At 46.2% G+C, this 26,599-nt stretch overlaps 1 protein-coding gene across 1 annotated transcript in view; it reads right to left on the bottom strand.

Moving 5' to 3' along the window:
* DIAPH3 (diaphanous related formin 3) overlaps positions 1-15,718 on the bottom strand; it is a 502,197-nt gene extending 486,479 nt beyond the window's left edge. Inside the window, exons 1-2 of the mRNA XM_054013650.1 lie at positions 15,261-15,718; positions 1,926-1,958 (exon numbers count right to left, since the gene is read on the bottom strand). Of these exons, the coding sequence (XP_053869625.1) occupies positions 1,926-1,958; positions 15,261-15,419 (192 nt within the window). The 5' untranslated portion in view covers positions 15,420-15,718. The remainder of the gene's footprint in view (positions 1-1,925; positions 1,959-15,260) is intronic.
* Between the last annotated feature and the right edge of the window lie 10,881 nt (positions 15,719-26,599).

Raw genomic sequence — 26,599 nt, 5'->3', positions numbered from 1 at the left:
ACCAAACTCATGTTCCCATTACCACCCATGACAATGTTTTGGTCCCATGAGGCGTTGCAAACCCTACCCCAAATCCCATTAGTCTAGTTGAACTGTGGGATAGCTATGCAATGATACACAGAGCAGTGCACTGTGCAAGCACTGCTAGTGAGGACACACTTCACCAAGACAATAAATGTGTTGTGCACATGCAAGATTGACTTAATTAATTTGAAGGCTCGATGTCAACTTACACAAAATAGACTTCACTTTCTAGTGCAGACATGATCCAAGATGTGTCAACTTACTGTTCTCATTTTTTAAAAAGGAAGACTGTTCTAACCATAAGAGAGGACGCTGATGGGACGCTGATGTTCATCGTTTGAGAATGAACTGCAGTATCTTGGATGACAGAAGACTTGCTACCTCATAACTATGAGAATTCTTCACAAAGTATTTTATGTTACAAGTCTGTTTAGACACACAAACCAACAAGTTTAAGTGACAATGGCTAAGCTAGTCTCAGAACATGAATTATATACGGTTATGAAGGAGGTGGGAAAGGGTTTTCCCCACACATTTGCCCTGAAAGGGTTAATGAAGACAAAGAAGGGGGCTAATTAACCCAACAGGCCATAGGTGAGAAGTATCAGGTGACTAAGTAATCCCCTGAATGAGGGAGGGAGCTCAGCTGAGGAGGAATGAGCAGGGTTGGGCTATAAAGGCAGGAAACTGGCAGCAGAAAGGAGCTGCTGGGCAAGTCTGTAGTCACTCCCTGGGAGAAGGGAGGTAGGACAGGACTCAGGGAAAGGCCCTAAGGTCTAAGAGGCAACAGACCTTGACTGCTGGCTAGAGGGTCTCTCATGCGACACCTGGAGTAGAGGGCAGGCCTGGGTTCCCCAGCCAGACACTGAGGGGCTACGAGGAAGGCTGCCTAAGCCTGTTTATTTATGGAAAAGACTTTCCAACCCCAGTAGGTGAAACCATTGGGTGACCTGGCTGGAGGCAGTCACGAAGAGGCAGCAGCAGCTTGCAGAGCGAGAGAGGTTCTGCAGACCTACATAGAGAGGTGGAAGGATGACATGCAACCACGGGAATGGGTATCAACCTTGCAAGCTATTCCCCTGAACTAGTTGGAGGGGGCACCATCTTGGCAGTCAGTGGAGCACTCCATCACAGGGTTTTTAAAAAAAAAAAAAAAAAAAAAAAAGTACAAGATAGTATTAAACACTACTTTAGCAAGCCATGCAGCCCTAACAGGTTAACCCAATTTTTGCACGCCTTAAATGTGATTACTACATTCATTATGGGGTTTGCCTCAGACAGTTATACTAGTTGCCCTATGACGAAGCAGCAATTGGTACAGAGTTCAGCAATTTAAAACCAATGACCAATACTGACATTTTTACTGGGTGCATCTAGACCAGGGGTAGGCAACCTATGGCAAACGTGCCAAGGCGGTACGCAAGCTGATTTTCAGTGGCTCTCACACTGCCCGGGTCCTGCCCACTGGTGCAGGGGGCTCTGCATTTTAATTTAATTTTAAATGAAGCTTCTTAAACATTTTAAAAACCTTATTTACTTTACATACAACAATAGTTTAGTTATATAATACAGACTTCTAGAAAGAGACCTTCTAAAAACATTAAAATGTATTACTGGCACGTGAAACCTTAAATCTGAGTGAATAAATGAAGACTCAGCACACCACTTCTGAAAGGTTCACAACCCCTGACCTAGACATATCATAGACCAGTAACCATTTTTTCCAGTTTAGCCAGATTTTATCGGTTATATTTTAGCTTTTCATTCAAACTGGCAGTATTAAAAACTGTTTTTAATGGAGAGACTGTCTAGCAGCAGTGAAGATACGCTAATGTTAAAGTTGTGGAAGATATTGGGTTAGTCACCGAACACAGCAGAAGCAAAACTTTAAGTAGTCTTACCATATCATCTGTCAGTGTCTTGATATTTAAATGCTGTAAATTAAAGAAAAAACAAACAGTCATGTCACTACCTTACTTTTAACAGTGTGTAGCGAGACAGTGGAATACCCCACAGCCGCGCTGAGGGCCAAACCTCCCCTAACGTAGGCGGCGCCACCGGGTCCGGCACCCGCCCCTCAGAGGTCACGGCGCCGACCCGGAAGTATAAAAGCCCACCTGCCAAGCTCAATGGAGAACAAGCCGGCAGAGAGAGCAGACATCTGTGGCTGAGCTCCCGCTTGGGAGACAGCAGCAGGCCGCGACCGGCCTGCTGACTCACCAGGCCAGCTGAGCCTACCCCTCACCCGTTACCCCGAGGAGGACTGGCCAAGCCTGCCCCTTTCCAGCTACCTCGAGGAGGAGCTGAGCCTGCCCCTTTCCAGCTACCTCAAGGAGGAGCCAAACCTGCCCCTTTCCTGCTACCCCGAGGAGGAGCCGAGCCTGCCCCTTTCCTGCTACCCCGAGGAGGAGCCGAACCTACCCTTCGCTACCTACCCGAGGAACCGATGCTGGTGGAGAGCACCGAGGACACACACTAGTACGGCCCAGGTACCCTACGAGGGTGAGTGTGGAAGTAGCCTGGGGGCAGCCGACCCCAGTCTGGCTGCAGCACTGCCAGAGCCTACGTCAGTGTGTTGCGGCCAGGATCCCCACTGTCAGCAGCGAGTTTCCATTGCTGCTAGGGCCCCGGGCTGGCACACAGTCGAGTGTGGCAGACTCCCCCTTTTCCCTAGCCTAGAGAGGCTGGGACCTGTTGCTCATTGACTCAGCCCCTGTTTAAGGGCCTGGGTTCCTGACTGCGTGGTTGCTGCCCCACCCTGATTGAGGGCCCAGGGCTTTTTCTGACCTATTGGCTCAGCCCCTGCTTAAGGGCCTGATCCCCTAACCGTGTGTTTGCTGTCCCACGCTACCACTGGACCAGGACTGACGGCGGACCAGAGCGAGGCGGTGGGATACCCCACAGCCCTGCTGAAGGCCGAACCTCAGCCGAGACTACTACACAGCTGTTTTACTTTAAGTGGATTTTTTTTTTTAAATCTACAAAAACAGCAAAAGTTCAATGTGATTGAAGCCTTAAAACTATTTTAATAAACTAATTTGAAATTAGTACCTCACAAGAAATTGCCTAAGTTAGTATTACTTCTATGGTTTTTTAGGGTATTTTTTGGTTTTATTACGGGGAGGGGGTGTTCTTGGCGCTACTGCTTACTTACAATTGACAGCAAATCATTTGAGACACACAACCATTTATATTTTCCAATCTCTAACAAAATTGTATAGTTACTGGACTCGTACTTGACTGAATGGAAAATAAAGCAATACCATGCAAGTACAGCCTAAAACAATTCACATCTTACCTGTTGACCTGTGATATGTGAACTCTAGAACACCTCCCAGTAAATCAGGCACAATACAAAAGTGTCTTTTGGTTCTAAACTAGGGTTGTCAATTAATAGCAGCAAATGCATGTGATTAACCCAAAGTAAGTTAACTAGATTAAAAAACAAACAGTCACGATTCATCACAGTTTAAAATTGCACAGTCAAACTATTAAAAATATTTTTGGCCGTTATTCTACATTTTCAAATATATTGATTTCAATTACAACACAGAATACAAAGTGTACAGTGCTCACTTGTATTAAATACAAATATTTGCACTGTAAGAAAGATAAACAAAAGAAATAGTATTTTTCAATTCACCTCATACAAGTCCACTCAGTCCTATTTTTTTCTAGCCAAATCACTAAGAGAAACAAGTTTGTTTATATTTATGGGAAATAATGCTGCCCGCTCTTATTTATAATGTCACCTGAAAGCGAGAACAGACATTTGCATGACACTGTCATAACCATTGTTGCAGCCACTGTTGCAAGGTATTTACCGGCCAGATATGCTAAACATTCATATGCCTCTTCATGCTTCGACTTGAAGGCTCTCAAGTTTTACACAAGAGATTGCACTACAGTACTTCTATAAGGTGAACTGGAAAATATTATTTCTTTTGTTTATACTTTACAGTGAAAATATTTGTCAAATAAAGTGAGCACTGTATACTTTGTATTCTGTGTTATAACTGAAATCAATATATTTGAAAATGCAGAAAAACCATCCCAAAATATTTATAATTTAAATTGGTATTCTACTAAGTGCAATTAAAACTGTAATGGTAACTTTTTTAATCTCACAATTGTGATTTTTTTTTTAATCGTTTGACAGCCCTATTCTAAACCCTTTTGTGCGCACCATAGTTAAGAAATTCTCAAGTTGAAAGGAAAGTTGTTAGCTGCTCCATATATTACCTCTACTTGCTGAGGTCTCTTGTCCTTTAAGGTAGTTTGGGAGGGTGCCTGTACTGGTGTTTTCCCAAGATGTGACAATATTTATCAGCTAAGAAAATAAAATGCTGCCCCATAATACAGCTGCCACCAGACACACAAGGGATCTACCAAGCAATGACCTAAATGCAGAGGAATAAGAGAAGGAATATTTATGGGAAAAGTATTAAGTGTTCAGCATTGTCCTTACTCTGCCTTCTCTGAAATCAACAAAAGTTCTATCACGGGACTTCAATGGGAGAAAAGTTAGAAATTTTCCTAAATGTTCAGCATTGGCCTATGTAAACTTACAGTGGGATGATTGCAAATATTGAGGATGAAATGAGGACAACTGGGTACAATAAGAGAAAATTGTCTTAGGACGACCTTTTATCCAGGTCCCTCAAAGTCAGTCTTCACAGTGGGTGTTCCTCATCTCCACAGCAACTAGAGGCAGAGTCTTTGTTCAGAGCCTGGGCTTACGACCACCTTTTAAGAAAAACCCTTCAAAACAATAGCTTTCAAAACTAAAAATACTGTCGTCCTGGAGAGTTCTCCCTAAGAAGTGGTCCTAAGCCCAGGCTCAGAACAAATATCTGGTCTGCCTTCAGTTGCTATGGAGACAGGGAGCCTCCATTGTGAAGACTGACATGAAGGGTCTTAAATGAAAGGTCACAGTAAGACAGAATTTTCCCTCTCTCATTCTATTCCACATCAGATGTGTCACTATGTTTTCTACGTTACACTAATAATCTTTAGTGAAGGAGGGGGGATTAAATTTATCCATTAAGAATTCAAAAGAAACCTACAAATTCTAGGACACCACTGCATAACACCTTTCTACCAAAGCAATAAATACTTCAGTAGGGATGACTCAACTCTATAGTGTCTGAGAAAGTAGTAGAGTTCAAACAGTGACCAGAACAATCACGGTGGGGCATTGTGGGACACTTCCTGGAGACCACTAAGGTCAACATAGTTAACGCAGGGTCTACACTGACTCTGCATCACCCTAACTACATGGACCTAAGCACTACACCTCTTGTGGAGGTGGAGTTATTATGTCGGCGTAGTGGGCAAGTTACATTGGCAAGAGCAACATTTTCATATAGATCAGGTGTGGCCAAACTGCGGCTCGTGAGCCACATGAGGCTCTTTTACAGTTAAAATGTGGTTTGTGGGGCCTCCCCATGCCTCTCATTCTCCACCTACCTGGGGCGGGGAAGATGGGCTCAGGGCTTTTGCCCTGCAGGTGCGGTGATGGGGCTAGGGGCTTCCGCCCAGTGGGAAAGGGGTCCAGGGACTTCACCCCCATTCTTGCTAAAGCCCCAAGCACCAGCAAGCGCCTCCCCTGGGGCTGAAGTCTCAAGCCCTGCCACAGGGCAGAAATCACGGGCATGTGTGCCTGGCTCTCAAACTTCTTATCATCATCATATGCGGCTGGGAGGATCAGTAAGTTTGGCCACCCCTGATATAGATGCTTAGCGTTAAGTCAACATAAGCGGTCTTGTGTCAACTTAACTCTGTAGTGTAGACCAGGCCTTACTCCAGAAGCCTTACAACATGTCTTAAGCAACTGCTTAGGGCCATGCTAAGAGCCTGGGTCTCATCATCTGGGGAGAAGCAACTATAAGAAGAATTTTTTTTCTTAAGCGGATGACCACGAGGGGCCACAACTGGGACACTGAACAATGCAGGATAACGAGCAAACAGCTCAGGAGGAACTAGACTCAAACCAGGGATGGCAGGAAGAAGTCCAGCAGTGGAAATGTCACCTATTCATTTTCTGAGGAACTGGATAGGATTTTGATTAGTTACACTACAAATCAATGCAGGAAGGTTGTGGATCCCACTGTCCACTCTATTCTCACCACCAAAGAATGACCAGCAAAACTCAGAGGAAGTGCACAAGGCGGCCAGTGAAGAACTGTCCCTGGAAAACCAGGATCTGTTCATGACCCCAGACCCTGGCACTGGCCAGGTATACTAACTCCCCACTTAATGCTGTAGTTATGTTCCTGAAAAATGCGACTTTACATTAATTGTTATGGGGAAATTGGATTAGCTTAAATAGGGGGGGTTAGGTTCCAGGGAATTTTTTTTCACCAGACAAAAGACTATTATATACACACACACACACACACACACACAGTGTAAGTTTTAAACAAACAATTTAATACTGGTCGACAGCGATGATGATTGTGAAGCTTGGATGAGGTGGTGAAGTCAGAGGGTGGGATATTTCCCAGGGGATGCCTTACTGCTAAATGATGAACTAGCAATCGGCTGAGTACCCAAGGGTTAACACATTGTTGTTAATGTAGCCTCATGCTCTACAAGGCAGCACGAATGGAGGGAGAGGAGACAGCATGGCAGACAGAGACGCACACCACGTGAGAGAGAGAGAGAGAGAGAAAGAGAGATTGCCCCTTTAAGTACACTGACCCCACTATAAGTACACTGCCTTTTTAAATAGATCAGCAAGTTGAGGCAGCAGCTCCTGCCAGCAATTTCCTTCCATCCTGAGCCCTGTCATTTGTCCCCCTACTCTTTGGAAATGGGGTAAGCGGGATGCAGGTGCAGAGGGAGGGGGACACCCTGACATTAGTCCCCCTCTTCTTCCCCCCACCTTGCACAGCAAGCAGGATGCTCAGGAGAGCAGCTCCAAGGCAGAGGGCAGGAGCAGCACATGGCAGTGGGGGGAGGGACAGCTGAACTGCCAGCAACTGATAGCCTGCTGGGCAGCTGCCACACAGGGAACTTAGGAGAACAGGGAGCTGATAGGGAGACTGCCAATCCCCCTGGTTCCAAGCCCCGACCAGCTAGCTCCAACAAGCTGCTCTTCCTGCAAGCAGTGGACAAAGCAGGTGGCTGCCAAAAAACATTATAAGTGAGCATTACGCAACTTTAAACGAGCATGTTCTCTAACTAATCAGCAACGAAACAACGTTGACAGGGACGACTAAGTGAGGAGTTACTCTACAAGACTAGCCCAATTCCTGCTGTGCAGAAATCTATACTGATCCCCAGCCAAAAACCCAGGCTATGATAGAGAAGGGAGATCCTCTCGAAGGAGCCTTGGCATGGAAGTCTCTCTCTTTACAACTGATCATCATTATTGTGCTATATTGCCACACTAGCTTCTGTTCCGGTTGCCCCTTGGCTTTAGACATTTTAGGCAGACATGAGCTTTAGTCTCCAGCCTCTGCAGTCTGTAACAGCTGTCCCAGCCAGGCTAATGCCTGTTTTCAAGTCCATACTACAGAAAGCATATGCCCACCCATCCATTTCTTTTCCTTCCCCACATCTGTCCTGCCTAGCCAAGACACCGCCACCCCAAGCCCCATTTGCCAGCTCACAATGGCAGCCAGCAGCATGGTGCAGCCTGCACTCCAGCCACCCTCTGGTGGCATATTCCAATAATGAAAACATTAATTTGTGCGAAATTTAGTCTGAGACAGCGGTCACAAGAAAAGAAGTTTGGTTAGCATTCTCACTTTACATGAGGTACACATTATCATTGTATACCTGTAAGGGTACAAGGACCACAACTCCTTGCTTATTAATAAATGCCCTTCAACACACATTCTTACAGAAAAAGAGCTTTGCCTTAGGGATAGCAAATCTCCTAATGGCTGCTCTTAGGCTTACATAGAGAATGACTGGGAACTATGTGCTTCAGACAATGATTACATAACCCTATATATATATTTTGCTACTAACTTTCACCATGGAACAAAGCAGAATCTAAGCTAGGACTGACAAATTGCTCAATTTTTGTCTGGACAGTATGGGAGCTAACTACAAAGTCATTCTCCCCAGTGTAAGTCGCAATTCCCTGGCACTCCTGCACCACCATCTTAGTGACCAACTTATCTTGCTCATCTGCCCTTTGCCTTTTTGAAGAAGACCATTCTCTTCCTTCAACTCTACCCACCTCAGTGTAATGTAATCGAGTCAGGGCAGCACAAAGGGGATGTAGAAGGCATTACTATCCAGCTAATACACCAGATGCCCACGTGCTAATCTCTGACATAGTATTAGCAAATCTGCAAACCCAAACTGAAAACAGAATTCCCACCTCCCCCAGTCTCTAAGGTACAATGCCAAATCCTAGCAGCATATCCTACAAGACAAAAACCCCAATACAGCCTCCTTATGCACATACTACTTACCATCGCTGAGATTCCCCCAAAACTGGGAAGAATCTCAGGGAGGGGAAATCAGAAATGCATATTAAAAAATGTTGTCAGTCTCTTTTGAACACAAAACATGATTACTTGTTTTTTTTCTCCTATGCCCACAGCCAAAGCACCCACAGCGGCCAGATCATCAGAGACAGGGCCTATATCAACAATTGATCAGGGGGTGAGAACAGAAAACTCAGGATGATATGTTAAGGTACCTCACTGCAAAGTCAAACAAACAAAAATAAAAACAGGCAGGGAAATGGAGGCTGTACTTTGTATGTGTGTGGGGGGAAGGCTCTCCAGGGAGATTATTTAAGTGGCCAAAGAGTGTCACAATGACCAGGGATAATGTTACTATAGCAAGAAAAACTACTGAAAGAGAAAGGGACATGCAGAGGCAAATCCTGAAAGCAAGACGGACCCAGAATGCTCTGCGATGTTACATGCTACTGTTTAGGGAATAGACAATGCAGGGTTGTAAACTAGGACCCAGCCATGTTCTGCAACCTCTGGATAATACAGTATACTGGGAACACCAGAAACTCCTCCCCCGCTGTACTGCCACGGCGTTGTTCCCAGAATTTATTCCCTTCACAGACCCAAACTCAGGGCAATAAGAACAGCTGCACCTGCGAGTCCAGCTGTTTTGAGCCATTTAACGCCCCTAATAACTTTGAACTTTTCCTGTTTGAAGTCTTCTAATGTTGAGGGGCAGAGGGAGAGAGGCAAGGCACCTACACTTGCTTGTTACTTAAATCCCCCCTCACTGTGTCATTTTGAACGTTTCATTATTGTTCTAATTAAAGAATGTAATATAGCAAAGAGAAAAAAATTAAATTTAAAAATGGTTGAAGATTCATTTTTAAGAGTCAATGGATTTTACACAGAAAATCTATAGATTTTAAATTCATAGGATTTTTTAGGCATAAACAAAATAAAATAAGGATTGCCCAATATTTCACTTCCACCACTCAAACAACACTACAGTGCTCACAATCCATTCCACCCACCCTTCACGGGTTAACAGATTGATGTCATGTTGCACTTTTTCCAGGTCTGAGATTCGGAACTAAGAGCTATAGACATCCCTGACAATATTGCCCTGACAGTTTCCATTTTCTACTGGAGCCTAGCTAACTGCTGAGTAAGTCTCTGCACCTCTGCCCAATTTTCCCGCCTCTCATCATTAAAGCTTTTTCCCTTATTCTTACGAATGTTGTGCAAAATGCAGCATGCAGCTCTAATCTTAGGCACATTTTTTCCCTGTAGACTCTAATCTATTCCACAGACAGTTCCGCCATCCTTGCAAAGCAGCCAAACACACAATCCAACTACTTCATTCTCTGCCATAAATCATTAAATTGGTTTGGAAATACCAGCAGCCATCTCTCTACAATTTAGGCTGATATAATGACTAAGTAAGATTCTGTCATGGAGGTTACGGAATCTGTGACTTCCAGAGACCTCCATGACATTTTCCTCCTCAGCCCCAGGGCACAGGGGCTTGAACTATCAGCTGGCAAGGGAGCCCTGCAGTTGCCCAGACACCGCAGGGGGACCCCACAGCTACCAGCCACCGGACCATCGCTCCAAGCTACCATGGGCAGCAGGGGTCCCGGCAGCAGTGGGTGCTGGACTCTTCTCCCTACCCATTTTGTCTCAGTTATTTTTAGTAAAACTCAGGGACAGGTCACAGGTGTCTGTGAATTTGTTTATTACCCGTGACCTGTCCATGACTTTTACTAAAAATATCCGTGACAAAACTTTAACCTTAATAATGGCTACCAGAAACAACTTCCCATTAGGGAATGTTTAAAAGGATTGGACAAAAGAAGCTTGAATAGAAGGGTTTGACAAACAGATGAATGTTCACCAGCGGAACTGTAGACTTTAGTGAAGATGGCAGATACTTAACTTTACAGAAAGCTAGATATTTAAGGAAGCTAGCAGACACTTTGCTCACCCAGCCTGGAGAGGCCTAAGACTAACAATTTACAGGCTCAGCATTAAAAAAAATAAGTGAGAATACACCAGATTCTTATACTACTTAAAATACAAGAGTATTCAAGATATCAGAAACTACTTTTTAAAGAGCCATCAGCTTTCTGCAAGCAAGACCCCAATACTAAGGGGGAGGAGGGAAAAAGGAATCAAGTACGAGTCATCTTGTGGGAAAGAATGCCTTTGACTTTCACACACCTTCAATAGGTCCTTCACAGCTACTTCTGAGGGTGGCTGCTCACTGTCTTTGAAGTCTTCCAAATTAGGAGAAGAGAAGCATAGACAGACTGTTTACCATATTCACAGATTGTGATGAACACGGAGTTTTAGAGCTGGGATTCATTGACCTCGAAATTTTGTGGTTGCAGCTAGATACACAAGTCTGGAAGTCAGGATTTGGAGGCCATTCAAATCAAGATTGTTGCATGGGGCATCCATTTTTCTGAATGGGTTTATATCTTTTGCAAACAATATGCCTAAAAAATTAAGAAGTCTAAGATGACTCGTTTTCCCAGGAGCCAGAGTTATTTATCTGACCCGTTCTCAGATTGGTTCAAAACAAAGAGAAACAAACCTTGGTTGGGTCAGTTCCAGATTATCCATTGGTAGCCAGAGCCAAGACATGAAATTTTCAGAGTCAGGGAACAGATTTGGCCCAGGAAATCAGATCTTTGCAGAAATCCAGGTCACCCAGAGACATGCAGTTCTAGACCCAATACCGATGTCGATTTAGAAGATATAAAGTCAAGTTCCAAGTTTGACAATTCTCTTAACAGAAAGGCTTCTCTTGTCCTTGTCTGTGATCACATGGAGATGAGCAAATCTCAAGGAAGAGATCAGAACATTTCTCTTTGACTCAACATTAGCCTCAAGATCCCAGAGATCAGCAAGATTTCTTAAGATTGTGGTTTCTTAATAAAGATAGTTTGCCAAGAAAAGATCTGGGATCGCATATATGCTCTCTTGCCTGCAGAATGCTATTACCACAGCAAACTCTGAAGGTCCAAGAGTTCACGTTAGCCCAAACAATAGGAATTGACTGAAAAATAAGGTTGCCAGTCGCAAGCCTGAACAATCTCATGAACCAGGCAATGAGATGTCATCTCTGACACTGAAGCACGTGAAGTACCTTTACTGATAGCCATTTGAGCAACCTACAAGCATCTGATATTTTAAGTACTGTTTCGGCCACTTTAGGTCCAACCACCATCTTACCTTCTCAATCTTTTGATAGCAATTAAGTACCCAAATAACCTGTTTATTTGTGTGTGTGCTTTTACCCAATACTATACAGGAGACTAGTATTTGTCAAATAAGGGGTCCTGAGCCAAAAGGGAGTTGCAAGGGGTCACAAGGTTATTTTAGGGGGCTCGCAGTATTGCCACCCTCACTTCTGCACTGACTTCAGAGCTGGGCAGCCAGAGGGCAGCAGCTGTTGGCTGGGTGCCCAGCTCTAAAGGCAGTGCCTCTGCCAGCAGCAGGGCGTAAGTAAGGGTAGCAGTACCGCAACCCCCCCCCCCCCCGACAATAACCTTGAACCCCCCCACAACTCCTTTCTGGGTCAGGACCCCTACAATTACAACACAATGAAATTTCAGATTTAAATAGCTGAAATCATGAAATTTACAATTTTTAAAAAGTATGACCATGAAATTGACCAAAATGGACCCTGAATTTGGTAGGGCCTTACATGTATGGGATGACTGCACGTATGGACTGCAAATCAGTGTGGAAGGGTTACAATGAGGAATCTGTGCTATTATAGTGGACTGCCCCTAGGTACTGTATTAAGAATCATTAACTGTTAGAAGTAGTTGTCTGGGATATTTGCAACTTTTATTTCTAGCATCACTAATAAAGTAAAAATAGAGAATTCTTGCTGCAGTCCTGGACAGAATCCAAAGCTCTGATCAACTGTATTCAGTATTGTACAGCCCCATTCTCTGTTCGATCGTGCAAACGCCCCCTCATTTCTTCAAAATCATAGTTAATGACTCACCATGTGTTCACAAAGTTTTCATTTGTGAACAGCAAGTTGTGACCATGACTAAGATCAGATGAACAGTTAAAAATCAATTTATGAAAGAGTAAATCCTAAGGTGCTCTTTTACAACTGTGTTAAGAACTGTGGGAGACATGTTGAGAAGTAAAGACTACGGTTGCAAGAAAGAATGTCAAATAGCTGTCTCAAAAAATATGAAGTCCAGTCCAAAAACATACTGATCAAGACACAGTCTATTATCCTTCCTTTCTATGATTATGAGAAAAATAATACTTTGTCATGTCAAAATAACTCACCCTGTGAAAGTAAATTTTTTTACAGGGGATTTTTAGATAGTATAAGGAATTCAGAGTTTGAAATTAAAGAAATCATCAGTGTACAGGAATACCAGGTACAAGTTATCCCTGACCTAACTGTAAAGTCAGTCAGATCATTAATGACTATAAGAAACAAAATTGGTTAGACACTCACTAACTAGAGCAGTGGTCACCAACTTGTCAATCGTGATTGACTGGTCGAGCCTAGAGGGTCTCCCAGTCGATCGCGATCTCTGGCAGCATAGCGTGCCTGTCTACACAGCCCCACACCGCTCCCGGAAGCGGCCAACTCAGCCCCAAGGGCGCAGGAGCAGGGGTCTCCCTCTGTGCTGCTCCCACACTGGCCTGAGAGCTTCAGGAGCAGTGTTTGCAGAGAGGGGCAGTGTGGAGCCATATGCCCCCCATGCCTGCCAGGTGCTGCACGGGCACGTTGGCCCCTTCCGGGAATGGTTTGGGGCCAGGGTAGGCAGGGAGCCTGCCTTAGCCTCGCTGCGCCCATCAGTAGATGCAGGAGGTAAGTGCTGCCCGGTGGGAAGCCGCACCCTAACCTTCATCCCTGAGCCCCCTCCCGGAGCCAGCACCCCATACTCCCCTTGCACCCTGAACCCCACCCTGAGCCCCGTCGCAGAGCCAGCACCCCAAACCCCAGCCCTGACCCCCCTTCCAGAGCCCACACCCTACACCCCAAACACTATGTGCCAGCCCAGAGTCCCCTCCTGCACCCAAACTCCCTCTTAGAGCTTGCACCCCTCACCCCTCCTGCACTCCAACCACCTTCCCCAGGCTCAGCCCAGAGCCCCCTCCCACACTGCAAACCCCTCGTCCCCAGCCCAGCGCTCACACCCCCTCCTGAACGCCAACCTGGTGAAAGTGAGTGTGGGTGGGGGAGAGTGAGCCACGGGCGGGGGAGTGGAGTAGGCAGGGCCTCTGGAAAGGAGTGGGGTAGATCCTGGGTTGCCCTTATATTCAAAAATAAATTAAAATAAATTAAATAAAAATAAATTAATGGAGATATCCCATCTCCTAAAACTGGAAGGGAGCTTGAAAGGTCATCGAGTCCAGCCCCCTGCCTTCACTAGCAGGACCAAGTACTGATTTTGCCCCAGATCCTCAAGTGGCCCCCTCAAGGGCTGAACGCACAACCCTGGGTTTAGCAGACCAATGCTCAAACCACTGAGCTATCCCTCCCCCATGAGCATGGGCATAAAAAGGTTGGAGACCACTGAACAAGCGAATGAAATCTATTAGCCAGAAAACAAAAAGCTCCCTCACCAGCAAAATCTACCTGATAGTCTACATAGAAAAGTTTAGCAATTATACCAATATAGTTAGACATATTTAATGCTTCATGTGCGCACTCTTACTCAAGTTCTTTTAGTTTAGCTAAAAGATCTATCCAAGCAATATGAACTAAACAGGAAAAAAATATATACTCAATAAAATAAGAATATCTGTGGTGTGAAATATACTGATATAACTATGTTGATTTAAATTCACACTTCAGGTTATACCCAAACAAAAACTGTTCTATGAAGACCACGCTTAACTTTAATATCTTTCTGAGAGATCCTGCCCACACTTAACAGCTGGGAAACAGTAGATGCTGTGGTCCTTAAAAAAACATCCTTAACCCAGCTGAGAGATTCTCACTTTCACTATCAAAATGTGGCTATAAAGAGTGCTCTATCTGAACTCCTTCTTAAATTATCCATTATGCAGCCTTCTAGGTACACTTTTGATTTTTTTTAATTTTCCATGAACAGCTAGTAGCTCCTGAACCCTTCTGTGTTAGTAGATCAGAAGCATTGTATTTAGTTTGTGACAGCAAACCCAGTTTACAGGAGCCCAGAGGTCCCCAACAAACAAACAAAATGTCCTTCGACACATACAATATGAATTTAAAGGAATACTGGCAACGTCAATCGTTGTTTTGAACCAGTTCTCTCTCTTCCCCAAGTCGACATGCCCGAGCTGTCACCACTGACCAGCCACTCGCTCAGGTGAGCACTCAGCATGCTGAAAAGAAAGCCCCATCCAGCCCCGCCTCTAACAAGTACAACTTTCCAGCCCCTCTCTCTGGGCTGTCAGCTTCCCCTCTCCCTGCAGGCCTCGCGTGGCACTTGAGGAGAGAGGACTGTATGAAGCTGGGAAAGTGAATTTGGCAGGAGACGGAAGAGAAAGCACAGCGCCCGGATATTTGTGATTTTAAAACGGACTCGAGCCCATCTTTCCTCCTGGGCCGGGTCGGGAGGAAAGGCAGCCACTGGGGCCCCGGGGCCAGGGAGAGGCAGCACCGCCAGCCCTTAGGTGGTCAGCGTGGGACACACCCAGGTGCCCTGGGGCTGATTTGACCGGGCAAGGCCGGGATTTGCTTCCTGCCCCACGGACTAGGGCAGCAGCAGGAGCCCTGTGCGCGCGGCGGCCGGGGAGCCCAGTTACACTAGCCGCTGCTGGCCGCCTCCCACTTACAAATTTGGGTTTCCTGCTGTCCACAGCCGCGTCCTCCGGGCCGGCCCCACTCCCCGCCCCGGCGGGCACCTTCCTGCGAAGCAGCTTGTTCTCTCGGCTGCCCCGGGCAGGCGGCGGCGACGAGTCGCTGTAGCGCTGCTGCTGCCGCCGCGGCTCCATGGCCCGCGTTGGTCTTTTTCCCGGGCAGGTCGCAGGCGGGGCGGGTGGGTCACTGACTGGCCCAGGCCGGCGGATCCTGGGCTCTCCCCTGCTGGCCTCAGCCGCGCCCGGCGCGTGTCTGTAATTAGAGCGGCTTAGCTGGGCGGCGCGGGGGGGCTCAGGGTAAAGCCGCCGCCTGGGCCCGGCAGGGGATTTAGCCGGGAAGCTCCTCTAATCTCGGCCGCCTCCGGCTGCTCGCTCTGCCCCCGCGCTAGGCGCTCGGATGCGGAGAAGGAAAATCCAGTTGTGCGGTAAACGGCTTCTCCAGCACAGCTCTCCCCACTGCAAGACAGTCTGCCGCGTCCGAATAGTCCCGCCACTGGCATTCCCGCCCCCCGTCTCCCGAACTAACCAATCAGGAACCGCGGGCGTGCAAGTCTGTTTTATCATTGGTCGGACCTTCTGTCAATCCCTGCCAATCAGCTGTTTGCCCGGCGAGGCTGAACCAGCGGCGTTCTTCGAACCACAGTTGCAGCCCCAGCCGGACTACATATCCCGAAAAGCAACGCGGCGATACCCACGCGGGGAATAGTTAGCATTGCATGCCGGGAACTGTAGTCGCCTTTGGGTGGCGTGTCTCCCAGCTACGCACGGAGGGATTGGTGTACCCAGCAGAACTTGGGGAGGGAAACCAGAGCTAGGCGCTCTTATTCCTGGGGGGCCGTCAGCTCACGGGCTAGTCACGCTGACGTTATGACAAGGAGAGAGAACTGAGGTGTGTGTGAAGTGAAGCTAAATATATGTCCACACGCACTGTCTACATAGGAATCAGTATAGAGAAAAACTAGCAGCTCCATTTCACTCCAGTTGCATTCACCATTACAAGGGTCCTTGCAAGTTGTCAGAGCAGTTCCCTCAGTTGATCAGATAGTATGCACCTCTGGTATAGGAGTTGATCCCTGTGTGCCACAGGTGCTGGAGCAATTTGTATAATAGGGGTGCTGAGAGCCAGTGAACCAAACTGGAAACCCTGTATATAATGGAATCCACTTCAAGCCAGTGGGTGCAGCAACATCCCCAGTTCCAGCACCTATGCTGTGTGCCAGACAGATTCAGCCTTAGGATACTTTGAATAGAGTGACCACGTTTTACTTGAAAATGGAGAATGCTCATCTTCTAAGGAATTGTCCCTCAAACATTTCACAAACAAAAAATCGTTTTGTTCAAAATTAACTCTAGGACCGGAAGAGGCTAATTTTCAAAGATGGGACACCAAAGGCCTATTGACCACTGGAGACTTATTCCAGGACACAATACTAATTAACTTTGAACAACTCATAATTAAATTTAATCTACCTGCTCAGTTAGACATTTTCTAGATTCAGTTACTAAAAGAGAAACTCTACTCTTGGGGAGGAACTGATTAGAAAAAACGCATACAGTAGGACAGGTTAACCAAATAAGCTCCTATTTCTATAATAATAACTATATACCTCAAATTCTATAACCTAGACTCAAGATTTTAACATTCTTAAAAATAATAGCAAGAAGTACTGTGAAGCATATCATTATTATTATGCATGTTACTATTTTCTTTCAATATTGAACAAGCATCTAGATCTACATTTTAGATGTTAAATGTGATTTTCAATTATCCTCCCTCATACATTGTTTATGGAGCTGTCATCATGACAGAAGACTAACAGTGAGATGACATAGGTTCTATTCTAACATTACAGTTATTTAAAATATTTATAAGTTATATGGAAAACAGGGTGAATTATAAGGTGACAACATTGGTATGCTAGTCAAAACTGGAGAAACTCCAAGCCAATAGTTCTCAAACTTTTTTCCTGGTGACCGCTTTCACATAGCAAGCCTCTGGGTGCGACCCCCCTCCTTATACATTAAACACATTTTTTATATATTTAACACCATTATAAAGGCTGGATGCAAAGCAGGGTTTGGGATGGAGGCTGACAGCTCATGACTCCCCATGTAATAACTCGTGACTCCTGAGGGGTCCCGACCCCCAGTTTGAGAACCCCTGCTCTAAGCAACTTCAGAAAGACATAACAAAGTAAATGGCCAGCTCAATGGCAGATGAATTTCCTTGTTGATAAATACAAGGTAATAGACATTGGAAGGAATTAACTCTATATCTGTGCCTATGTCCTGAATATTTTATATCAAATAACAGAAGTAAAAGGCACAAGTCTCCTTTTGCTTCCATTATGTGATATAAAATACTTGTTACCCATTGTAATTTTTAATTTGTTGTTTGTCTTTAATGCAATAAAAATAAAATCAAATTAAAAACCCAGAATAATTACCATCACCTTTTCTAAAACAACTTGACTTGCTTAAATACAAAACAATAACAAGGAAACAGTACAGGCCTTGATCCCTCAATTTGTTCTATACAGGCAGACCCCTACACCCATGTGAACCCCATTGAAGTGTTCTATGTGTGTATATCTATAACGTTCCATATAGCCTTTTGCAGGATTTGGGTCATAATATTGTTTTATGGAAGAATAGGTTTATTTAGAACAGGAGTTACAACCAAAATTATTATATGAATGTGTGATTTTTCTTAAAGTACAGTAAAGCACTTGTGCTTTGGTAGGTTTCTCTAGCGATTTAAATTCTGATTAGAATTCTTCATGGGGAGTATAATTAGCACAACACTGTTTAATGTCATGCTTAATTATTTTCCACAATGTTTTGATTAGAAAATTAATCTGCCTGTGTAGTGCAGATGATAGAGCTGTTTAAATGGGACCTTTTTAATTGCACAGTTGTAGAATGCAATAGTTGTACCAGTAGATCAGTTTCAGAGTACCGAATCAATAGCAAGCAAATAAAGAGAGAGTAGTTGATTGGACATGTTGTAAAAATATAGTTAAATGTCATTAAGTAAAAAAGGTGATTATTTTAATCTTGAACACAAAGGGGTTTTAGTAGAGTTATCAATTATTATTATTTTATAGTGCCCCCAACTGTGTTTGCTAGGTGATTCACAGAACAAATAAAAACAAATTAACTCTACCCCCCCCCAAACCATCTAATTTATACATTATATAATGCCAAGGAATCACACAATATGAAAGGGAAAGGGTGAGACAGAGAAGACTAACAGTAATAATATGATTATACATTTACTCAGTTATGGCATGCACATAGTTTGATAGTTCTGTTTTCTTGTTGTTTCTTGCATTTGTTTGGTTTTGGACCATGCTCAAACTAATACTCCAGATGTGGCCTCACCAGTGCCGAATAGAGGGGAATAATCACTTCCCTCGATCTCCTGGCAATGCTCCTACTAATGCAGCCTAATATGCTGTTAGCCTTCTTGGCAACAAGGGCACACTGCTGACTTATATCCAGCTTCTTGTCTACTGTAATCCCCAGGTCCTTTTCTGCAGAACTGCTGCTTAACCAGTCGTCCCCAGCCTGTAGCAGTGCATGGGATTCTTCCATCCTAAGTGCAGGACTCCGCACTTGTCCTTGTTGAACCTCATCAGATTTCTTTTGGCCCAATCCTCTAATTTGTCTAGGTCACTCTGGACCCTATCCCTACCCTCCAGCGTATCTACCACTCCTCCCAGTTTAGTGTCATCTGCCAACTTGCTGAGGGTGCAATCCATCCCATCATCCAGATAATTAATGAAGCTGTTGAACACAACCGGCCCCAGGACCGACCCCTGGGGCATGCTGCCAACTAGACATCGAGCCGTTGATCACTACTATTGAGCCCGATGATCTAGCCAGCTTTCTGTCCACCTTATAATCCATTCATCCAACCCATACTTTTTTAACTTGCTGGCAAGATTATCATGGGAGACTGTATCAAAAGCTTTGCTAAAGTCAAGATATATCATGTCCACCGCTTTCACCATATCCAAAGAGCCAGTTATCTCGCCATAGAAGGCAGTCAGGTTGGTCAGACATGACTTGCCCTTGGTGAATCCATGTTGACTGTTCCTGATCACCTTCCTCTCCTCTGAGTGCTTCAAAATGGATTCCTTGAGTACCTATTCCATGATTTTTCCAGGGACTGAGGTACACCCCTGTTGCAGCCTCCTCCTTGTGTTTCCTCCCGGTATCCCATTTCTCCACTTACCTCTGGGCTTATGTCACTGTGCCCCAGCAAACCTAGTTTAAAGCCCTCCTCACTAGGTTAGCAAGCCTGCCTGTGAAGATCCTCTTCCCTCTCTTCATTAGGTGGATCCCTACTCTTCCTAGCAATCCTTATTCCTGGAACAACATCCCACCTGTCTCCTCATCTTGGGAGTGGTGGTCTTGGAACCCCCATCCTTAGAACAATGCATCCCATGCCTTCCAGTCGATGGGGTCTCCTTCTGATCCCTTCCCTCAGATAACTCTTCCAAACCATTCTCCGCCCGCCATAGTACCTGTGCAGAGAGCCTGAAAATGGCTTCTTACCTCTATTTGCACTGGGACTACATGGGTTCTCCTCTTTCTTCTTTGGAGGTCACATGCTGCCAATTTTCTTCACCATTCTGCACTGCCCTCTCTGATTCTTCAGCATGGATTATTAGCTAATCCAATCATACTATGTAACTCCAGTGTTGTTTCAAAGTGTGATTGCCCTCATTCCAAAAAGCTCAAGTGTCATAACTCTAATGTACTAACTCCGAGCTAACTGTTGCAGTGAAGACAAGCTCTGACAGTTACACAACAAGGGCCCCAATTCTGCAAACATTTATGCATATATTTAATTTTATCCATCTGACTTCAATAGACTAATCATATGCATACACTTAAACAAGTGGATGTTTGCAGGATTGGAGCTTTAACTTGCTTGTCCAGAATCTCCCAACCCCAATCTCTTTTCTACACTATTGCTTAATTCCCCTTCCTGCCAGAAACAAACTGTCCATATTCTGGGATATGCAGCATAGTTGTAGCTGTGTCGGTCCCAGGATATTAGAGAGACAAGGTGGGTGAGGCAATATGTTTTATTGGAACAAGTTCTGTTGGTGAGAGAGACAAGCTTTCAAGCCACAGAGACCTCAAGAAGAACTCTGTTTGGATTGAAAACTTGTCTCTTTTACCAACACAAGTTGGTCCATTAAAAGATATTACCTCACCTTACCTTGTCTCTCTCATATTCTACAATGAGCCTGATCCTGCTGCTGCTGCTTCCTTCCTGCTAGGTCATTTACGTGAGTCTTAGAACCTGGGTCAGCTGACAAGCTCCCAGAGCTGGGCTGCATGAATAAAATAACACTGTAGAGATTCAGGGTATGTCTTAACAGCAGCTAGATACCTGCAGCTGGCCCATGCCAGCCAACTCGGGCTCCTGGGGCTCAGGCGGTTTCATTGCTGTGTAGATTTCTGGGCTCAGACTGGAGCCCCCAAGCTCTGGGACCCTCCCACTTTACGGAGTCCTAGAACCCAGGTTCCAATCAGAGCTCAGAAGTTTACACAGCAATGAAACAGGCCTGCAGCACGAGCCTGCCCTCTTTGTTTTACATCAAATACATCAATTATTATAAACCTTCCTTCTCTTTCTTATCTAGTTTTTTACTTATTTTTCAAGGTATAGAAGCATCTGCGCCAATTATCCCTAGCACCTGCACTAATTTTCTCTCTCAGTTGTACCTACCACAGTATGCAATTTGGCAAGCATTAACAGAACATACATCCACGCCACTAATTGTTATCAGTTCCTACATGTACCGAGAACAGAGGTCATACTTAGTTCACTGTAAGTTTAACATAAATGCAAAGCATGCTGGGAGCGTGGTTCACAGTTATACAGCTTAGCATAAGTGCAAAGAATACAAAGGTTCTAGAAATATTGACTAATAAAAAAAATATTTAAAATGTCATACTTGAACACTAAACCCAAGGAGAATACTACCAAGTGATATTTCTAATAATTTTAAGATATATGGTATTAATTTTAAATCATTTTTTAAATTTTAACTTGTCAGTGCAGATTCACTAGTATACCCTTAGCAGCATAAAGAAGCCCAAGCTTACTGGTTAATTTAGCTCTTAATTTGCACATGACTTATTCATTCAGAGGGCAGTGTTAGTGAGACCAATGCTATGTGAAGCATGGCAGGAAGACATCAGACACTGATTCCCAATGTCTTTGTGTTTTAAGGTCTTCCCCAGCACTCCTGCCTCAGTTCCCCTGTCAGTGCTGCCTCCATGTGCAGTTGATCTGAGGCAGAAGTGCCATGAGAATTCTTTCAAGCACTGACACTTAACCTCTAACAGTAATGATGGTTGGACCGAGTGATCTACCAATGAAAATTCTTGATCCACGTGACCCTCATGCCACTGAGTCAATACAGGCAATAGAATTGAAACATGCAACTTAACTGTCAAGATAGAATGGTGATTGATTGAGTTACGATCTGATGTCATAATGGGCCCACTTAAGTTACCTGAACTGTTAACCTGACCATATTTGTAGCCTAAATCATAGAATCATAGAATATCAGGGTTGGAAGGGACCTCAGGAGGTCATCTAATCCAACCCTCTGCTCAAAGCAGGACCAATCCCCAACTAAATCATCCCAGCCAGAACTTGGTCAAGCCGGGCCTTAAAAACCTTTAAGGAAGGAGATTCGACCACCTCCCTAGGTAACCCATTCCAATGCTTCACCACCCTCCTAGTGAAAAAGTTTTTCCTAATATCCAACCAAAACATCCCCCACTGCAACTTGAGACCATTACTCCTTGTTCTGTCACCTGGTACCACTGAGAACAGTCTAGATCCATCCTCTTCGGAACTCCCTTTCAGGTAGTTGAAAGCAGCTATCAGATCCCCGCTCATTCTTCTCTTCTGCAGACTAAACAATCCCAGTTCCCTCAGCGTCTCCCCATAAGCCATGTGCTCCAGCACTCTAATCATTTTTGTTGCCCTCCGCTGGACTCTTTCCAATTTTTCCATATCCTTCTTGTAGTGTGGAGCCCAAAACTGGACACAGTACTCCGGATGAGGCCTCACCAATGTCAAATAGAGGGGAATGATCACATCCCTCGATCTGCTGGGAATGCCCCTACTTATACAGGCCAAAATGCCTTTGCCTTCTTGGCAACAAGCGCACACTGTTGACTCATATCCAGCTTCTCATCCATGGTAACGCCTAGGTCCTTTTCTGCAGAACTGCTGCCATTCGGTCCCTAGTCTGTAACAGTGAATGGGATTCTTCCATCCTAAGTGCAGGACTCTGCACATATTCTTGTTGAACCTCATCAGATTTCTTTTGGCCCAATCTTCTAATTTGTCTAGGTCACTCTGGACCCTATCCCTACCTTCCAGCGTGTTGACGTCACTAGGCATAGCTACCAGGTAACTCGGAGGGATGGAAGGCCATAAGTGCCGATGAAACCCCTCTGCTCTGGGTCTAAGTGAGCCACAGTAACTCCATCTTGTGAATCTTGACCAGCCTACATGCTAGCAGCCTAATGCTGAAGCAGAATATGTAATGGTCAGCTTTTTTTAGCAGACAGCTGCAGTTTCGCTCGCACTAGCAGAAATAGTATTGATAACGGGGGGGGGAAGGGAGGAAAAGGCCTACTGCGTAGAGCTTGCAAGGCCGAAGATAAGCATGCGAACGGGAATTTTTCTAACATGCACAAGTTGCACCTGCTGTAACTGCTATCGGGTAGGGAGGGGTAGGAGGGAGAAACCAGAACAAAAGGCTTACTCAAAACAGCTTAGAATATAAAATGGGAATCCTGCTTGTATGTGCTGTGCTTGATTTGAGACGTGCCTGTCTCCCTGCACGTCTCAAATAAACTTTGTTTGCTTCTCCACCCTGGTGTATCTATTGGTGCGGCGCCCACCGGGCAACAAACCCTGTTGCCCCCTCGGGGCTCTCTGGGCCGGCAACAGTTTTGGCGCCCAACATGGAGCTCAAGGCTGAAATTTAGCCTTGACCGGATCTCCCCTGGAGGTCGACGGATTATGGTGACGACCGACGTCCAGCGCGCACCAGTGACTTCATCGGGGGCCTCGGCTGAGACGTGGTGTGATCGACCCCGGAGGGCACAATGGTGCAACGCACTCGAGTAGTGGAGAAGCAGTTGGGGGCGACGGTGAGGAACCAGACCCTTGGATAAGGTAGGAACAGTTCAGTGGGGACTTTTTGCCTGCTACAGTATGGGGCAGGGACAGAGTACAGCCGGCGGGGCACAGTGTACGCCCTTAGAATGCTTTTTAGCAAATTGGGATGTGTTTGGGTCAGATTCGATGCTTAAAAGTAAATTAAAAGGATTCTGTACAGTTGACTGGCCTCAATACCAGCTAGAGTGCCAGGAAAGGTGGCCACCGAAAGGATCACTTAATTACAGCACAATCCTTCAGTTACTTTTGTTTTGTCAGCGAACAGGTAAATGGAATGAACATCTCTATGCGTATACGTTTATGGTGTTAAGAAATAGGACTGATATTTTGCACAAGTGCCATTTGACTCCAACAGACTCGGTAGTAACTACTGCTAATCCCCAGAACCCTCCCACAGTTGTAATGGCAGAATCGGTGTCCCCTTCGTCTCCAACACCCCCACAGGCTCTAGAGAGTACCCCCTCGACTGGGAGCCAGGCCGCCTCACTACCGAGGCTGGGGAACAGATCAGTCTCACAGGTCCAAGCCCTAGGTCGGGGCGGGGCCGCGAGCAACCGGTAGTCCCAGGCTCAGGCCCTCAGGCAGGGGCTGAGCAAACAAACAGTAGTTCAGGGCTCAGGCCCTCAGGCAGGGGCTGAGCAAACAAACAGTAGTTCAGGGGCTCAGGCCCTCAGGCAGGGGCTGAGCATTGGCTTGAGGGTAGAGGAGGAGGAGAGACTGCCACCCGGGGTGGGGTGGCAGGGGGGAACACAGGCCCACCCACTCCACTGTGTTCCAGCCCGGGGCCCTGTCAGCAGCAATCCATCGGCTGCTGGGTCAGTGGGGATCCTGACCGCAACACACTGACATGGGTTCGGGGTCTGCTATCCCCGGGCCACTTCCCATCTCCTCCTCCATGGGTACCTGCACATCCTTAGCCTCGTCTGCTGTGTCCCAGATCATGGGCTCCTCAGGGCAGCTAGCACTGGGTAGGTTGGGCGGCTCCTCTGGACCCTCGGTGAGGGGAAGTTCAGTCCGCTCCTCAGGATACCGGGCTCGGGGCAGGCTCAGCCAGTCCTCCTCCGGATAGCGGGCTTGGGACAGGCTCGGCCAGTCCTGCTCAGGATACCGGGCTCAGGGCAGGCTCAGCCCAGCAGGAGCTCGGGCACCAGCGTCTGTCGTCTCCCGCGGTCGGACGGCAACTGAGCGCTGGGGCCGGGCATTTATACTTCTTGTCCCACCCCTTGAATTCTGGGTGACTCCGCCCACTCTAGCGGCTGTTCTGGCTGGTCCCTCGCAGGGGCGACTGGGAGCCAGGCTGCCTCACTACACTCAGATTTTGGAGACTGCAAATAGGGCTTACACCCTTACAGAGGGAGAGAAGGAAAAGAAGCAAGTGAAAATGATGGTAGCAGCGGTGCAGGCCGGTGGCAGAGGAAGGTCACAGAAAGATGAAAGGGGCCAGGGAATGAGAGGTCGTGGACATGGGCGCCCCGGTTCCCAGGAGAGGTGCTTGGGTCACAACCAGTGTGCCATATGCTGAAAGGAGGGACATTGGAAAATGAGTGCCCTGGAAGGGAAGGTACCCCCTATGATGGCAGCGGAGGATCAACACTAGGGGTGTCAGGGGAGACGGACCGTCCTGCCCCCGGAACCCTGAGTAAAAATGAGGGTGGGAAATTCAGAAATAGACTTTTTAGTTGACTATGGAGCAGCACGGACCTGTAAATCAACCCCTTCAGCTGCCAGTGGCAGACTCCCTCACAGTGGTGGGTCCCACAGGGAAAGGAACTAAGTGCCCAGTGTATGCTCTAGTGGAATGTGCTTTGGGAAACAGAACTGTATCTCACAAGCTGGTTTACCTCCCCAATTGTCCAACACCCCTACTAGGACGGGACCTGCTTTGTCGCTTGGGTGCCACCCTGCATTTCACTCAAGATGATATAACTCTCACCTTACCCCCTGAGAATGCTTGGATAATGACCCTTGCAGTTGAACCCTCAGCCATGCAAGCCCCAGAGTGGAACCAGTGGGAGGACCAGGTGTATCCCCTTGTCTGGGCATCAGGGGTCCCAGGGAAGGCAACCCATCAAACCCCTGTTCATATTCAGCTCCTTCCAGGAAAAAGCCCAGTGCGAATCAAACAGTATCCGATTAAGAGGGAAGCCAGAGAGGGACTGCAAGAGACTATAGATTGGTTCCTAGAGTACGGTGTACTATGAGAATGCCAGTCAGCTTGGAACACCCCCATTCTGCCCGTGCAAAAGCCCAATGGCATGTATCGGCTGGTACAGGACCTCAGGGCAGTCAATAAACGGGTTAAGACTCTGCACCCCCTGGTTCCAAACCCATATACACTGCTGGCCTCAATAGGGGGGCAGTGTACCCATTTCTCGGTCCTAGATTTAAAAGACGCTTTTTTCACAATTCCAGTCGACACCCAATCTCAGGAGATATTCTCCTTCGAGTGGGAGGACAACAGAAGGGTTAAAAAGCAGCTTTCCTGGACAGTATTGGCCCAGGGATTTAAAAATTCCCGCACTCTGTTCGGCCAGGCTCTGGACAGAGACTTGGAGGAGTGGAATAATTCGGACAGAGTCCTGCTCCTGCAATATGTAGATGACTTGCTAATTGCTGCTGTGGGTCTAATCCCTTGTCTCAAAGCCACTGTGAGTCTCCTGAACTTTGTTGGACTCCGAGGATACAGGGTAGCTCGGAGCAAGGCTCAAATTGCTCTCTCAGAAGTACAGTATCTGGGATTTCACATAAGATAGGGGGAGAGGCAGCTCTCAAATGAAAGAAAGGAGGCTATCTGCCAAGTTCCTATCCCTAGCAACTGTAAACGGCTCAGGGCATTTTTGGGCATGGCAGGCTTTTGCAGAGTATGGACTGTGGGCTAAACCTCTGTATGAATGTGTTAAGGGAGCAGATCATGACCCCTTTCACTGGTCCCCAGAAGCGGACAGGGCACTTAAAATCTTGAAAAGGAAGCTGATGGAAGCCCCAACCCTGGGTCTGCCGGATCTCTCTAAGCCGTTCCAACTGTATGTGCATGAAAGGAAAGGGATAGCCCTGGGAGTGCTTACTCAGTTATTAGGCACTTGGA

Source organism: Malaclemys terrapin, chromosome 1, assembly GCF_027887155.1.
Source record: "Malaclemys terrapin pileata isolate rMalTer1 chromosome 1, rMalTer1.hap1, whole genome shotgun sequence".
Classification (NCBI taxonomy): Eukaryota; Metazoa; Chordata; order Testudines; family Emydidae; genus Malaclemys; species Malaclemys terrapin.
The sequence above is the reverse complement of the archived record's forward strand: the minus strand, read 5'-3'. Positions and strand labels throughout refer to the sequence as shown.